The 16,932-nt window shown below is 41.6% G+C and overlaps 1 protein-coding gene across 5 annotated transcripts in view; it reads right to left on the bottom strand.

Moving 5' to 3' along the window:
* The window catches only part of tox2 (TOX high mobility group box family member 2), a 90,764-nt gene that overhangs the window by 30,626 nt on the left and 43,206 nt on the right, over positions 1 to 16,932 (bottom strand). For all 5 annotated transcript variants that reach the window (XM_051414393.1, XM_051414391.1, XM_051414395.1 and 2 more), the window contains one exon: positions 13,552 to 13,611. In XM_051414393.1, coding sequence (XP_051270353.1) covers positions 13,552 to 13,611 — 60 coding nt within the window. The remainder of the gene's footprint in view (positions 1 to 13,551; positions 13,612 to 16,932) is intronic.

Genomic DNA, 16,932 nt, shown 5'->3' with positions numbered 1-16,932 from the left:
CTCGGCAGCAGAGTGGTCATTTATCTCTCAAACAGATACTTTTAGAAAATAAGGGACATGGGGAGATGGAAGAAAGGAGAGAGGATAGGAGCACTTTTTTTCTCGTTTCTCTCATCCCTGTTGTAGTATAAAGGTGAGTGTAAAGGCCCATTCTGTAATTTTGTGACCATATAAATTACAGGTTTGTTAAGATATATAACTGAAAAGGTTGACCTCCAAATGACAAATGAGCATTGCTCGGCAGCTTGGAATACAAAACATACGCAAGTTTTATTGCAAACAAACCTCAATCAGCATCAGATTTTGTTGCTGTCTGATGTTGGTGTTTGTTTATTTTGAAGTGATAGCTGCTTTAAATCCTTATTTTTTTGTGACTGGGTGGCGGACCAAGCCTCCCCCTCCTCCCATTTGTATCACAGATTGTGCCTTTAAGTACACAGTAACGGCCAATCTTCTTTTTTTACAACAATAGCTTTCAGGAGGATTAAAATGTATCTAATGTCTTTTAAAGGAATACCAATCTAAGGCAGTAAGCTCAAAGCCAGATGAGAGGAATTTCATTAAGTTACGATACCTAAAACACTAAAACACCCATCTTTAATTTGACCACAAAAAAGGACGTTAGCGATGTTTTATTGTGAAGCAAGAATGTAGACACAGACTCAGCGTTTAAAGCACACTTTCATCTTCCTAAATGTTACACCAAATGAAGAAAAGAAGAGAAAAAGAAGTGCGATTGGCTCAATTTGATTTACTTTGTCCTGACAAAGCCTGCGAGCGAGTTGATATAAATTTTCTGGACTGTCCTTTGAAGACAGATGTTTTTGTAAACCTGTGGGGATAATGTTATTGTTTGGTCTAATGGACAAGAAAACGAACATTTCCTGAGATTCAATTTCCCTCATAATTGTTGGAAGGAAACTAAATTGTCTGCTGTAAACATTGGAGCCATTGTGTGAAGTCAGTCCCTGTGCGTGTCCCTCAGAGCCTTCGCATGGCTGTCATCTTTTACCATGCTTCGCTGTGGCTGTGGGTGACCACTGTGTAATCTAAAGACCGCCGCGCTTAGTCATCATCGAGGATGTTCATCAACCTTTTGTTTTCGCAGTGTATAAATATATATTCACGCTACAGAAACATTTTCCTGGTCCACCCGTTGCATTTGATTGTGCAAAGGGACGAGGACTGAAGATGTGTCATGTGTTAGATTGCTTTGAGGGCTCATCCAGTGCCCTTGATGATAAAATGTAAATACCAAGGACGTTCCCAGTTGGATTGTGGCAAGATAAATTATTCATATGCCTCTATTCAGAATGAGCTTGCATGTACAGGACCACATGTACACTCTGGCTAATGTATACTCTTTTCTCCTTTAAAAGTAAAATCCAAACAAAGGCAATGAATTTGATGGATCGTATGGACCAGCATGTGTCCTAGTATGGAACTGGCTTTTTAAACAAAAGCCTCCTCTTCTTTTTTCCCCCTCTCCGATGAGGTGCTCGTCATTGGTTTACTTTCAATAGTCAGGGACACACTCCTACCAAAAGCTGCATTACACAAATTCTATTTTCTCACCGAAACATCCTTTATTTTCCTCCTCTGATCAATACCACACACTATAGGGAACATTATTTCCAATACACAGTATGTTCAGTCTGCACAGTGAGCGAAACACAATCTGTAACATTTTAATTAAGAGACAGATCTTTTCGACTGTAAGTGTTACATACCAGCACACCTTTCATTTGAAAGAAACAGATGAATAGACAGTTGGTCTGGGACTGAGAGAGAAAATAACATTGATTGGGGAGCTTTCCAGCTTGTCTTTTATTTGGCACAGATCTCTCCCTCCCTCTGTAACACTGCCTGAGTATTCAAGGCCTTCTGGAGATGATATTGACTGTGGCTAATGGCTTATTATCTGTACATTCTTCTTCTTATTAGATTATTGTTGCAATGCCTGTAGAAATCTGGATTTAGGACATAACCCAATTACTATAAAAAAAATTATATTAATTCTATAAAATGACTCATTGTCAAAAATAATTTGTATGTACAATAAAATAACTGTACGCCTTTTAGTATTTGTAAAACACTACAGGATCTTGGCATAATATTGTATTTAGAGCTCAAGAGCATCAGTCGATCATCAGAAAATTAATCAGCAATTATTTTGATAATTGGTTATCATCATTTAAGCCATTTTAAAACAAAAACTCCAAATATTCTCTGCTCCCAGCTTCTCAAATCTGAGGATTTGCTTCTTTTCTGTGTTTTATATCAATGTAAACTATTATTTTTTTGGACTGTTGGTCAGACCTTGGGCTCTTGGAAATTAGCATTTTTGAATAGCTTAAATCAGTTAATCAAGAAAATAATTACCTGATTAATCTATTATGAAACTAATCTTTAGTTGGAGCCCTAATTGTATAATTAGCCAGTTTCTTAGTATATTAGCTAAAATAGAACTTGTATTATTTTTATTTTGACAGGTGGCCCACATACTGTGAACATTTCATCATAAAATAATAAGGCTCACCCACTCAGTTTGTGAGTATATTCAGGCCAGTTGCTTCTGTGCCACACAGACGCAGAGTTTGGAGTCTTCTCAAGTCAGCGTTTGTTTCGGGGAGAGGGCGGGACCGACAGCTCGGAGACAGACGATGACAGATCTGCCTTACCACTAATGTGCACTTATCTGCCTATTGGAGAGCTTTGTCACAGTGGTGATTTATGCTTAAAATCCCCCACACACTACCACTTCCATCACCTCCGACACTCTTCGTTCCAACACCTTCCCGTATCCGCCGTGCAGAGCTCTGCACACAGAGACAAAGTCAGGCCCCGTTATCTCTCCTCTCCACGCAGTTCGGTTTGCAAGGAAAACGGTGGATTTATCTTTGGGGAGAATTTGAGAGCATCATCTATTCTCATTCACTCCGCCATCGCTCTCCCAGACGAAGATTATACTGTATATTTATGAATGATACGTTTTACTAGTGTACACAGAGCTCTTGTTTTAATATAACACAGCAGTGGCAAATAGCTGTTGTCATACTACAAAGATCACTCACTTTTAAGCGCTTAATCTGAGCGGCATGAACTGATCTGCTATTTCTGTTTATTGGGCTGTTTGTTTTTGATACCCCTCTTTCTCCTTTGCCCTTCTCTCCTCTTCTCTTTCTTTCTCCCTCCATCTCTCTCAGTCAACTCAGGCTTAATTAAAGCCATAGCTGTTCTTCTGCTACAATATCATGTCAGGGGGTATCAACACACCACAAAGCCTTCTCTGGCAGAGCCCAAAGAGAGGGGGGGAGGCAGGGCCAAAGATCCTGTTACAGCCACCCTACACCTCCACTCTCCTCTTCCTCTGTTTGGCTGGCCCAACCCCAGCCTGGTCTGCCTCTCACAGAGCCCAAACAGTTCTGGTCCACGAAACCCTGATCAACCCCTCCCTCTAGCCCTCACCCACCCACCCTGCCCATCCCCCTGTCATCTCATCTCTCTCTAAAACAGCCAGGCTGCATTATTTATCTGTCACTATGTTACTGTTTGGAAATCATGAAAGGGGCTGTGTGGACGGGGATGCTAAACCACCGTGTACTTGGTTTCTGTCCGGTGAATGAATGGGATGGGAGGGTGGGAAGAGACGAAGGTGGGAGGAGAGAGAGAGAGAGAGAGAGAGAGAGAGAGAGAGAGAGAGAGAGAGAGAGAGAGAGAGAGAGATATTGGGAGGCAGAAAGGGGGGTGAGACGGGGAGAAAATAAAATAATGTCAAAGGCTCTTTCTAGGAAATAAAATCCAGCAACTATCGCTCCAGCCCTGGCCACAGCTCTGTGACAAAAATGCCTATTATTTATCAGTATAGGAGGCAAAATATGGAGGGAATGGTGAGAATAATTAAAGCGAGTACCAAATGTCCAAAGTCCAAAGATGCAGATGGCCTGATTCACCCCAGATATTGAGTTGATTACTAACTAACCTCACATTGACTAAAACCAGCTTTTCTAATTGCATATATTGTCCCCCTTTTCTTTTATGTTTTACTTCCCTTCTTCTCCCTTGTGTATCCTGTTCCCAGTGCTCGTCTCACTTGTCAGTCAAGGTCAGGAGGTCATCCTCATCTGATCGCGTGTCAGAGCAGATTAGAATCAGAGCTTTTGTGCCATGTCATATTTCATTATGCATTTGACTCATCTCACAGGTCAAGGGGTCAGTGTGATTTGATTGGATGACAGAAATGATATAATTTGTGTTTAACCCTAGGCTGTATGAGCCTCTGAGTGGCGTACTAATGCATTTTGCAAAGACGGGGCAGGCCCTCTCCACAAGCGACTAATTTGAAGTGGCACACCGCAGAGTTGAAGGAGAGCCAGAGCTATTGCACAACATGCTGAGGTTATAAGGGAGGCTTTATCAAATAATAAACACAACCTCCCTTGTACCTCTGTTTCTGTCTGCCTCTCGCACGCTTTCTTTTTGCACTGCAAATCGATGCAAGTGCCCAGACTTTAGCCGCCTTCTGCGTCTAATATGTGCATCTATTACTTTTCTTATCCTTCTTTTCTTTCTTTATCAAATTGATTCACAGAAAATGTGTCACTGACCCTCTTCTCTCTTGTTTTTCCCTTTCTCTCTTTGTCTCTGTTTCTTCTTCACTGTCTAATAACACTTGATATTGGCGAGAGAGGAGACTAATGGACAAGTGCTGTCAGCAACAACAACCACATCATTATTGCTGAACATTCAACTGGAACACAAACAACATTTAAATAGCTCTCAAATGACTATAGAATAGAATAGATATGTAACAGTGGCAAAAAATCAACAAAGTTATTATTCTGAAATGGAATAACAACAGGTCTTATTGTTTGATAAATAAACATGTATTTATATCTTCCTCTGCTGGTTTGCGTCGTGTGCACAGAAAGAGTTCAGGACCTTGCGGTAGTAATGATATGCAGATGCCGCACAGTGTCAGTGAAAACTCAACTGTGATCTCCACTAATGCGGTCGGAAAACAAACCATGGGTGCACAAGATCGCTCAGGTTTCCCAATAGTCGTCTAGAGTGATTGCTGTGGGTGATGGGGGAAGAAGGGGGAGAGGAGAGAGAAGAGGAGGGTGGATGGAGTAGAAAACAGAGAGGGAGGAGAGGAGAACAGGGGACAGTGGGGGGGGTGAATCCAACATTTCAAATGAGGACCATAATCAAACTTATTGCCTGACAGGGTGAATCTAGGATTACAATGTTACACTGGCAGACATGCAGTATTATTTCCAGAGTCCCCTCTGTCTGTTCCTGTTCGGAGCAGCTATGTCTCCTGGAGAGAGAAGCCTTTTTAACTTTGCTCATTGGCACACCGCTGGCTTAACAACAGCCACCGCTACTGCTGAGTTATGACCAAACTGAAGCCACCCAGAGACTCAACAAGGCCAAAGAACAGCAGCCAGTCAACTGTTTTTAAATTTTTAATGACTCTTCAGTTATCTACTTTTCTACGCTCACTGTCAAAATCATTATTAGCATGTGGACAATAGTGCTACTGTGTCTGAATGACAAAACTAATTATTGTTATAGAGCAAGTAAATGGACAAAAAACAGCACAATAAAGGGTTGGTGGATCAGTACCGACTGACTCTAACAATGTTGAAAATAACAAAGGGAGCGCTGATGGCGCAGTCATCCAAACAAACGTGCATTATACTGAGAATTGTTAGGATCCTGTCACCCACAAATAACTCTGCTATACACCAGGAGAAGGGGGGGGTGTAAAGTGCATGTGGCTGGTGAGAGTGTGTGTGCGTTTGTGTGCCAGTGTGTGTCATTTAATGTCATGCGTTTCTTCCTGTACCAAAGAAGAAGATTGTAATTGCTCTTGAATGCTTTTGTGAACACTTTGTAGGTATCCCTGATTTTTTTTAAAACAAAACCTTCCGTCAGAGACTGCCTGCCCTCTGTTTGAGTGTGTGTGTGTGTGTGTGTGTGTGTGTGTGTGTGTGTGTGTGTGTGTTTGTGTGGTGTTAGTGTATTCTTAAGTGTCTCCCCTCCCTGGTTCAGAGTCAATGAGGCTGTGTATCGGAGGCTGGCACAGCTGGTGAGAGCAGGAGACTAACATCTGGACCCTCGTACTCTTGGTGCCATTGTTAATAAGAGGCTGGTGGGGAGTGGAGGGGAGTGGAGGAGACAGCTCTCCAGTGTCAATGAACCTCCCTGTGTCTCACTAGAGCTCAGTACTACAACTCATACTTGATGCATCACAAAAGTGTCCAGAAAAAAAGGACCTCCAGCATCACAGCATACCTACGACTAAGATTTAAGTTAAATCCAAGCAACGAGCAGCTTAAAAGGTGTTTTTGTAGCCACGCTGCGCCTCTAGAAATGTCAATGTCAGTCGGTTGTTCGGTCCACCACTTTGGTCCAGACTGAAGTCCTAACTACTACCGTATGGGTTGCCGTGGAATTTTAACATTAGAATGTTAGCATTGTCTTTGTGAGCATGTTAGCTGACATTAACAGCCTCACAGTAGCGTGGCTACAGACTTACGTAACTATGAAAAGCAGTTTGGTGGGTAACAGCAGCACAGAGAAATATAAATATACTGTAAAAGTATAAAAGCAGTCTTTGTACCAATACATTTGCTGTGCTCTCCTTAACCAGTTTAATAAGAAAAAATACATAATTTCAACTTTCTCTGAGCTGAGGAAATAAGTCAACACAGATCGATGTCAGCTTAGGGCTTTTTTCATAACTTGAAGATACGGCATCAATAATTAACCAAGTATTTTAGCTAATGAACCTTGGTTCAATTGAACATTTTCCTCTCTAATAACACATAGCTTTCTTCCCCTGCAGCTATGAGGGCAAACCAGTTCAAGGAAACCTTGTACATTTTATTTTTAAAAGAGATAGAAAATCTCTGTGGTTATGGAAAAGGCTAAACAGACACTGGCCATTTCATGTCTTTTATAATACTTTGGCATGTGATCTAGTACAAGAGTGAGTGTTTGGTCTCTCATCATTCTATCCAATGGGGTGAAAGGCCTACACAAACACATTAAAGTTGCCATTAGTTTCATCTGATCACCTGGGGCAACAGGAGGATGGACAGCTTGGCAGAGCGAGCTCCTTACACAAATATACAGCTGTGCATTTATATGTGGTGCCATGTCGGATGAGTATTTCAAATAGAGGGCTTTTAAACTGGGCAGGAGAGAGAGGAGGTTGAGGTGGGGGGTTTCCAAATGACTGTAAAAAGGCCACGGGGAGAGAGCTTTCCATCTTTCTGCTGCCGCGACAAATATGCCTGCACATCTTTTTGCATTGTCTCCGCTCCCTGCTTCGTCAGCGAACAGCTATAGAAATATTTTGGCAGGCTGTTCTTTGTTTTCATTTTCACAAAAGATGTAGTGAGGGTGTGAGAGAGAGAGAGAGAGAGAGAAAAAAGAGAGAGGGGGGTGGGAGAGGTGTACTGGGCGGGAAAGGTAAATGGATGTCAGAGGTTTGGGGGACATTTGAGAAAAGGATGATAGAAGAAGAGTGAGGAGAAGGGAGGTGGAAGGAAGGAAGAAAAGGGATTAAGAAAAACAAAGGGGAAGACAAAAAGGGAGAGTAAGGGAGAGAGGGGGAAAGGTGTGGTGGGAGAAGGAGAACTGATGAGAAGTAAGAAGCCAGGGGGGTGTATAAATGAGGTGAATTTAGGTGAGGTGGCATAAAAGGAGGAATGGGAAAGGATTGGGAATATCAGGGTGACGAGTGGAAGGTGAGGCACAAAGTGGGAGAATCAATTGGAAGAGGAGGGGGCAGGTGGAAGTGAAGGGGAGGAGGACCCTGCCACTCTGGTCCCCAGCTCCAGTCTAAACAGCGGGAGGAAGCTGTAAATCAGACTAATGCGGCCGAGCTGTAATTCAGACCAGCAGGGCCAAGGCGCTGGTGCGGGGACTCTGAACGGCGGGAGTTTACAAAACGCCGCCGCAAGGCTTTAATCAGGGCAAGGATCCGAAGATACCGTCTCCCCCAATCAGCAGGCTTCCTGTCAGTCACACACGACTGAACCTGACCAATCAGGCTCCGCTAGGGTTCCAGACGGGCTGGCTGGGCTTTGGGCTGCTGCCAAACAAGAGAATTACTCATCTAAACTGGAAAGGTGGAATGTGCCTTTAATTCAGAGAATAGAGGGACGAGGTGATAGATTTGTCAAAGGTTGGACATAAAAGACTATGGGATCATGTTTTACAATGGTTCATCAGAAACATATGGGGGAAAGATGAGAGACACTGGGGAGCTGCGGAGGAGGATTTAATTATATTCATTGGATGGGAGTTTCTACAAGTTTAAGCCCTAAAACAGTGTGACAGACATCATATCTGTCCAAATCTGTTAACAGGAACACTAAATCTCTCATTACAAACATTTAAGAATAACATGAAGGACTCATTATGAGTTCAGTCTGTCAACGTGTTTTATAAACTAATTCATAATCACATCTGTTTGCTGCCATTTGAAAAACTTTCCATCGATCTACAGTCTGCCCCTGCGTCTCCATGTCTCACAGATCTGCTGTTGGCACTCAAACACCTCTCTAATTACAATTACAACACCCAAGGGGGGGCGGTATAATCCTTGCCAGCAATGACTTACAACATAATAACCAAGACAAGGAATGGCATCAAACTTAGTTAAAACATCATTTGAACTCCCAACATGTAAAACAGGCTGCCAAACTTTAAAATCACTCGTTACCAGAAGCCGCCTTTTCATACCTGCATTTTACTCAAAGAGGAAGGAGAGCGATGCATTAACTTAAAAGTGAGCGGGAAATGCAAATGTAGTCCACTTTATCATCAGGCATTCAAATAGACCCTTTCAACTCTGCAAATCCATAATATTTCAGCTTTGATGCTCGGGAAATGGCCACAGCTCGATGGCAACACTGAGCTGGATTCTGCTCTAGTAGTAGTAGGACTAGTGTGACTGGCTGGGCTACACACACACTGTGCATGTTAAAACCACATGCAGTGTCTTGGCAGCAAAGACGCTACAGCGGCAGCCAATCAATAAAACCTTGTTACGCTAATTGCAAGATCATAATCTCCGTTCCTACTTCTGCTGAATATCCAAACAGTCACTCCATTAGCCGAATTATTCCCCAGTGCAGTTTCTCCACCTCCCCCCCCCCCCCCTCCCAACACACACACACACACACACACACACACACACACACACACACACACACACACACACACACACACACACACATGCACACACACACACACACTTCCATTTCCTCGTCGTGTTCTTTTTTTTTCTGTGACATATTTCTCTCAAACAGCAGTTCTGCTAAATGAATTCATAAGTCAGGGAGAAAGACATCAAAGCAAAGCATTGTCAAGGTAAAGTGCTGATGAAGTATACTGTTTCTTTCACTTTGTTGCGGAGCTATGAGAAGGCATCTCCACAGTGCATTATCTTTGATCGCATCGCTCCGTACTGTTATATTTAGTATTAGAAAACCCACTTCAGGTGAAGGTCTGCTAAGACTTTTATAATAATAAAATAGCTCTCTACTTAAAAGGTGCTCTTCCACTTTCCACTGTGGAGGCTTCCTGTTAGTGTCCCTCTTTTCGTGCTCGAAGGTCAGATCAAACCTCTGTGAAGACACCGGAACAATCCAGAGCTTCTCGTCGTTGGTTACTCTTTTCTGCATTGTTGCCACGACAATGGTCAGTGGCCACAGGGGCAGACAAAGAGCTTGTTGATGCCAAGACCAAGGTCTGTGACCTTGTCATTGAATCACTAACACTTTGTCACTCTGCTCGTGGGGGTGGAGAGAGACTGGAAGAACCACGAGGACTAAGCAGGGTCAGACTACGATGCTCATGGGAACATCGATATGACAATGGCACTGACCCCGTTTCCTTGTGACTCATCACAAGAACATACCCATCTAAGCATTTAACTGTTTGATGCGGTTTCAAGGCAACGCTTATGTCTTACATGAATGTACCTTATGTATAAAGAAAATGTATTTATATAGGTGAGTGAGATTAAATAGAGCAATAACATGCAGAAAATGAAGTGAGAGACAGCGGAGCACTGAGAAACACACTTTCACACAGTTTGGAGGTGGAACCGCTGACCCAAATGCATTTAAATGCAACGGGGGGTAAGAGAGAAAAAGAGACAGAGTGAGAAAAAGAGCGAAAGAGGGGGAGTCAGAGAGAATGGGAGAAAGAAAGATAGAGAAGTAAACTAAGATAATAAAGCAGCAAGCAGAGAAAAGTGAGCTTTAGGCAGTGTGATTTGTTTTTATTCAAGATGGAATATATTGAGAATAATACAGCTACTGTATATGTTTCTTGAGGAATAAAACTAGTTAATAAAAAATTATCCCCGCAGCTATCGTATCCCTCTGTTACTTCTCACCAAGTCCATTTTTTATCTCAGCACTTGCGAACAACACAAGCATAAACACATTTACAGTTTCTAAATGTATTTTAAGCTTCACTTTAATCAGTCAAACACCCGATCCAATGAGCCCGACTTACTTGCATAAAATATGTACTATATAGTAATTGTCCAAGGATGCTGCAGTAAGCATAGAAGAAATCAATGCACTATTTGTACACACACAACAATGCAATACATACATACATACCAATACATCAATCAAACTGCAGCTGTGTCCCAAATCTATATGACATACTAATACTCAGCAGGGTTTGAGAGATAAAATAAAACATACTCACATCAAACTATTTTTTTGGAACATTTTGCTCTCTCTTTTTTTTGTACCTTTCCAATGTAAAAACACCACATACTCAAAATCTGCTTAGCATTAGTATCTAGTGTAGAATTAGGACACAGCTAAGGAGGTGCAGATAAGTGATTTTTATATTTCTCCCATCTCTATGTTTTGTTGTCAGAGTGTGTGTCCACCCCTAAGGCCCTCCCTGATTCTAGCTGTCAGAGGGAAGGAGAGGCTAAACTTGGTGAAGCGGAGAATAGAGCAAGGCACATGTCAAATATGAGAAGATCTTGAGTAAACAAAGTATAACACAGAGCAAAGCAAAATCGTCTCTCATCCCATCACCGTCTTTCACGCTATTTCCCTCTCTGTCTCTTTCTCTCTTGCTTTCCTGATCCCCACCTCTCTCTCCCTTTCCTTGTCTGGCTATCTTCTATGCCACATTTGCGATGTTTTATCTGTCCCTCAGTAATTCAGCAAAAAACATTGTGCACATCAGCACGACTTGTAATCAGTCAATCAGCGCTGCAGTAAAACTACATGTGCTGAATCGAAATGGCCGATAAAAGCAGTGGTAGTTACGATTTTCTTAGACAGCCAAGTACCAGCATGAGAGATTTGTCAGATAGCAGCACTATCCTACTGAAAAATCACTAAGTGAGAGACATATTTGTTGTCAGAGTTATCAAAATGAACTTAAGGAATCATGTACAAAAAGCAGCATTAAGCAGCTCTGTTTCTCATTCTGGGCCTTGAGCCATACTTTAACAAACCAGAGCATTAAGAAATTAAGCAAAAAAGCAAATGCACCAGAAACACAAGACTACTGTAGCCTATGGGTCGGTACTAATAATTGCAATTGACAGGGACAAATTCCCTGCTCCCCTGTGTATGTCAGATGGGCTTATTCCCAAACTCCACAAATCCCCTGTCCAAACACAACCATATGGTCTCCCAGTTGTTCAAGACCAGCTGTGCTACAGTGTATCTGGCATGGTTGCCATGTACTGTAGAAGAGCGCTGACTCCCCCACCATTCTAACTTAATAAATCCTTTGCAATGAGGCCAAAACTCACTCAGAGTGAAGCAGCATATTCTGCTAGACTTTTACCAAAGTGAAAATTGTGTGCACAGAGGATCATTGCATAATTGGAATATAGTGGATTTTGTGATGGCAGAGTTAGCCTAATGGTTGACACAGTCACTCCACAGAAAGAAGGTCCCAGTACTTTCTGTTTGGAATTTGGCTGGTTTAGGTTCTCTGGTTTCGTCTTACTGAATGTAAAAAATGTAGATGACCCTATCCAGGGTGCTTCAATGCCTTATGGCTTCAGTGTATGAAACACAACAAATATTTATTTTTCTATTAGAGCCATAACTACTTATTTTAAAAAAAGGTAATCTGTTAACTGTATGTATGTACTTCAGATTTCAAGAAAAGTTTTAAGAACTCACTAAAGTGGATATTTTTTAACTTTAACTTTATCTCAGTGTTTTACTGTTAATCATTCTGTGTGTTTATATGTTATATATTTTGTTTTGAGGTTATTTTATTGAGTTGGCTGTAGTGGTGATACTGTAACTATTTTACAGTAGGCTACTGTAAGTTAAAAATGTGTTCTTTATATATATGTATATTTCAATATGGACGCTAGGAAGAGTTGTTGTTGCCAAAATAACAACTAATGGGCAATGAACAATAATCAATATCAAAACATTTAACAGGAATCTTTGGCAGATGTTTAACTGTATTTAGACTCCAGACTTGCGACCACCATAGGCATTTAAATTGGGGCATTTTTATACACTGTTAATATATTTTTTGGAACTGTTGTCTTTGTCATGAGTACTTTCACACAGAACACGAATATTACACAGAAAAAAAGCAAAAATAAATGTCAGATTAAGGTCGATTTTTCTGATCTTTCATGGAGCCCATAAAGGCATCAACCAATCCCACTGTGCGGAACAGACGTCACATCACAACTCATGGCAAACCTTGATTGTTTGTTTTTCATCACCCTGACAAAGGACCCAAAAAGGAAAAATTTACCGATGGGGAACTGAAGCCATCTGTGCTCTCTTCAAAGCCCACAAAAACAGTAATTTTACCTTGTAGAACAAGTTGAGTTGCTGGTCTACTTGTGTAACTTTGGTGTTTTAACGTATGAATACATCTTAACATACCAAACAGGACTGGAGCTCCAGGACAGGCAGCTGAGATGAACTCGGTGAATGCAACCTTTTTATCCGAGCACCATTCAATGCTGTACTGTGACCCCTGAGAGCTCTGCAAGCTTCTGCCATTTTTCTACCAGCCCCTGTCTGCAGTAAGTGTGTGTGGATTTAAATTTTTATTTACTGTGTCGCAAATTCGCATCGCTGCCAGAATGAATACTTTTGACGCAACATATTCACAGGCGAGTATTTCACATTTCCGTGTTGCCTATTCGTTAAATCAAAAAAAAAAAGTGTGTAACAGCTACACTTAACAATCTTGTGTGAATATTTCACCTATACAGTGCACAATACACTGCAAAATATCTTATGTTGCTATATCTGTCAGCGTAAAACACGGGTGAACTAATTGGAATAGATTGGAAAAGAGTTCAGTCCCTTTGCTTTCAGCTTATGTCATACAACTAGGTGGTTGTTTCAGTAACAACAATTTGTCGTCCATCCTAACAAGCTTGAACAATGTTGGGAGGAAAATTGCTCTGCAACAACTCAGGCAACAATCACAGGGAACAGATGAAATGAGAGGAAAAGAGCAGGTATTCCATTAGGGGCAATTTGAACTCACCTGGTTTGGCGGGAGGAACTCATGGTTGTTTTCATTCATGTACATGTTGTCACCATCAAACTGTAGAGAGCGAGAGAAATGAGAAAACAGTTAGGCAGAGACCGACAAATCACAACAGGGACAGAAAACAGAGATTTTCAGTCAGTCACTGGAGATACAGAAACAGTGTAACACAGCAGCCTAATGACTGCGAGTCCTAGGCTTATAGACCTCGATGCTCTGGTGGATGTCAGTAATTACAGTTCATTAGAGACACGTATAATTAGGCCCTGTCAAAGCTTGTGTAACTCGCACTCTTCGTCTCAGCTTGCCTACAGCCTGGGTCTGTGTGTGTAAGTGTGCACACACCTCACTGCTGCGATTCCACGGGTGTCACAAGGCGACAAAGGGACAACAGAGTGATAATCACAACACTAAGAGCACAACACTTTCACCAACGGGCATCTAGTTAGTCATTCAGCAAGTTTGCCAGTCAAATCAAATCAAAGGCGACATTTACATAATCAAGCGACATATGACAGGTAAGTCAGCCAGGAGGTGACCCAGAAATTGATTTACTGTTCCATGTAGTTTGCTAGAACAGCTACAGGAATTTCCAGGGACCTACTTTCTGTGTTTACTTTTGGTCAGACTCAAAGAGAAGTGTTCAAGATGATTTCTGTTAAACTGACATCTTTTGTAAACCTGTAGGAGGTTTGTGCTCATTGCTCTGATTGACGTCATTTGTGCCGTGGTTTACAATACCTCTACAAAATGGAGGTGGTGATTAAAACGTTATAATGACCATAAATCAAAATAGATATTGACGCTGAACATGGCCAACCAATTACAAATTAACACGTTTAGCAACCCTGCTGACCAGCCACCGAGCTGGTGATCAAAACCACACAGACTCAAAGAAGTGAGAACAGCCTTCGGTGCTTTTGCACTTTGTCAGAGAAACGAGGACAGGGCAACCCCGCTTTTTCAGAACTCAGAAACACAGAGCTCAAGAAGCCTAAAGGGGAGGCTTAGGCTAGAGGAAAGGTGACGGTTTGAGGTTATGGGGATGAGAAAGACGAGGGTGTACCCCTGAGCTAATGGTAAAGGAGTGGGTAGAGATCATGTACAAGTGGGAGGTACAGTAGGAAAGACACTGTAGGTATAGAAGAATAGAGAGAGAGAAATAAAAACAGAGCGTAAGGACAGACAGCATGAATGAAGGAGAAATGGAGTCAGAGAGGAGGAGGGTTAGTAGCAGCAGTAGTGGCGATAGAGCCTGTGGTTGTTCTGGCTATAGTGTGATTAACACTGGGGTCACAGCCAGAGGCCGCAGCTTGAAACACACAGGCATATAAACATGCACACACACAAACACACACACACACACACATACTCCCAGAGGCCTTCCCTGCTTCTCTGTCTGACACTCTTTGGCACCAGCCATTTATGAGGAAACAAAACACACCTCAAGACAGCTAGTAGTGGCTGAGATGAATTACCGCTGCTACTGTAAGGTCAAGTAACGGGATGGATATGTTCTTACTTACTAGGGGTGTTTCTCAAGCTGTGGGCAGGGACCAGAAATGGGCCACAATCATTTTTATAGCCATGTTTCAAGTGTAATGAGCCATATTTTCCTGGGACTAAATTTACTGTACTGGAGTCGTGGAGTTGTTCAATATAAACCCTTTTGGGGATTTATGTTTTTGAACATTTGAATATTTTCCATTTAAATTACAGTCAGATTCTTCTCCAAAAGAGTTTTTCTTGCATTTTAGTTTCTCTCTTTATACGTGACACAGTAAGAGCACCAAACAAACCGCAGTACAAAGGCAATTCCTTGCAACATTATTCAATTTGAAGCCCCAATTCCATTTCCACGTTATCATGCAGCCTCTGATGGAACTGTTACTTCTAGTGCAATGATTTCTGTCTGATAGCACTATTAGTTTGCTAGAGGAACAATCATTGTATTCTGCAATGAAAATGAAATCACTTTCTTTATTGCTCCTGGAAAATTATTTTACATGCTGTACTAATCACATCGTGCTAGATGTGATGGTGTCTTGGAATAGGTTATTGTCACACCTGCAAACCAGATCTCGATGAGCAAAACAGGGTAAGTAAAAAACAATTATGCAGAATGTCAAAGAGCAAACTGAAGTCTGCTCCTGCAGCACAATGTGAAGCAGTCACTGAGGACAGAGTTGTTAGAATAACAAACAATATCTAAATTGAGGGGAAAGGTAAAAATAATCATTTCCTGCCTCTTTGTGCTTAGCAACTGGTCAGTTAAGTGTACAGAACTCAAGCTAGAGTACAGATATAGGAGGGGGCAAATCTGTGCATGAGCCTGAGTTTACCCTGTGCCAATTCAAGTTTAATAGTCTCCAATGTAAAAAGGAATAAGTAATAAAAAAAGAAGCTAAATAATGGTTATAAAAGTTGTTCCTTTTGTCTTACAAAAGTCACCTTTGTTGCCTAAAATTTAACCATATTTAAGCATCCACCCAACTGCGTGTCCTTGAGCCAAACCCCAAATGCCTTCCTCTATGTGTGGCTAATTTGAACCTGACCCCTTAGCAAGAGGTTTATTACATCTGTGATCCTTGTTCTAATGTAAATTTTTAAGATTCTGCACACATGGAAGGCAACAAAAGCTCTGAAATCTTAGGAAATAATGTAAAAAACTGAACATTCAGTGCACTAATATAGAGATGATGTTAACATTCATTTAATGAGCTAAATAAACAACAGTAAAAATGCATTAAGAATAAATGAATGACGCATAGGGCTTTACAGCAGTGGTCTGAGAAATCTGTTCTGTCTGCCAGGTGGCGATTGTTATCTGCAGAAATCAGACACAATTTTGTGCATATAAAATCTTTCTCTGGTGTTATCTGACTCATTATGTGGATCTTTTTCCAAAACTCATAACAGGCTCAGTGTGAACATACAAGTAGTTGACATATGAGAAAAAGGGAGGTTTGTAAGGGAAGGGCAAGCTTGTCGTGTCTCTCTCTCTCTGTTTGCTTTCCTGAGGCTTTGAGGTCATTAATCATAGCGGTCAAATCTACAGGAAAACAATTGAGCAAAGGAAAACACAGACACAGAGAGAGACGCGGATAGAGGGTGAAGGGGGGGAGGAGAGGATGAAGGTGAGAGTGAGGTGGAAAGCTACAGTGAGATGGAGGAGACGGGAGTCATGTCGAGCGAGGGAACGAAGGAGAGAAATTTTGAGATGGATTGAGCCTTGAGAAGGAGAAGGGACAAGTAAGGCCTGTACAACTGACGCACTTGACACCACACTCCTGTTTGCATAGCAGAAATGCAAATACATGAGAGGGAGAGAGATAGAGAGGGAGAGAAAGGGAGGGAGAAAATAAAGTGGGAGAGATG

This window comes from Dicentrarchus labrax, unplaced genomic scaffold, assembly GCF_905237075.1.
Source record: "Dicentrarchus labrax unplaced genomic scaffold, dlabrax2021, whole genome shotgun sequence".
Taxonomy (NCBI): Eukaryota; Metazoa; Chordata; class Actinopteri; family Moronidae; genus Dicentrarchus; species Dicentrarchus labrax.
Note: the sequence above shows the minus strand (reverse complement) of the source record. Positions and strands in the feature narration are given on the sequence as shown.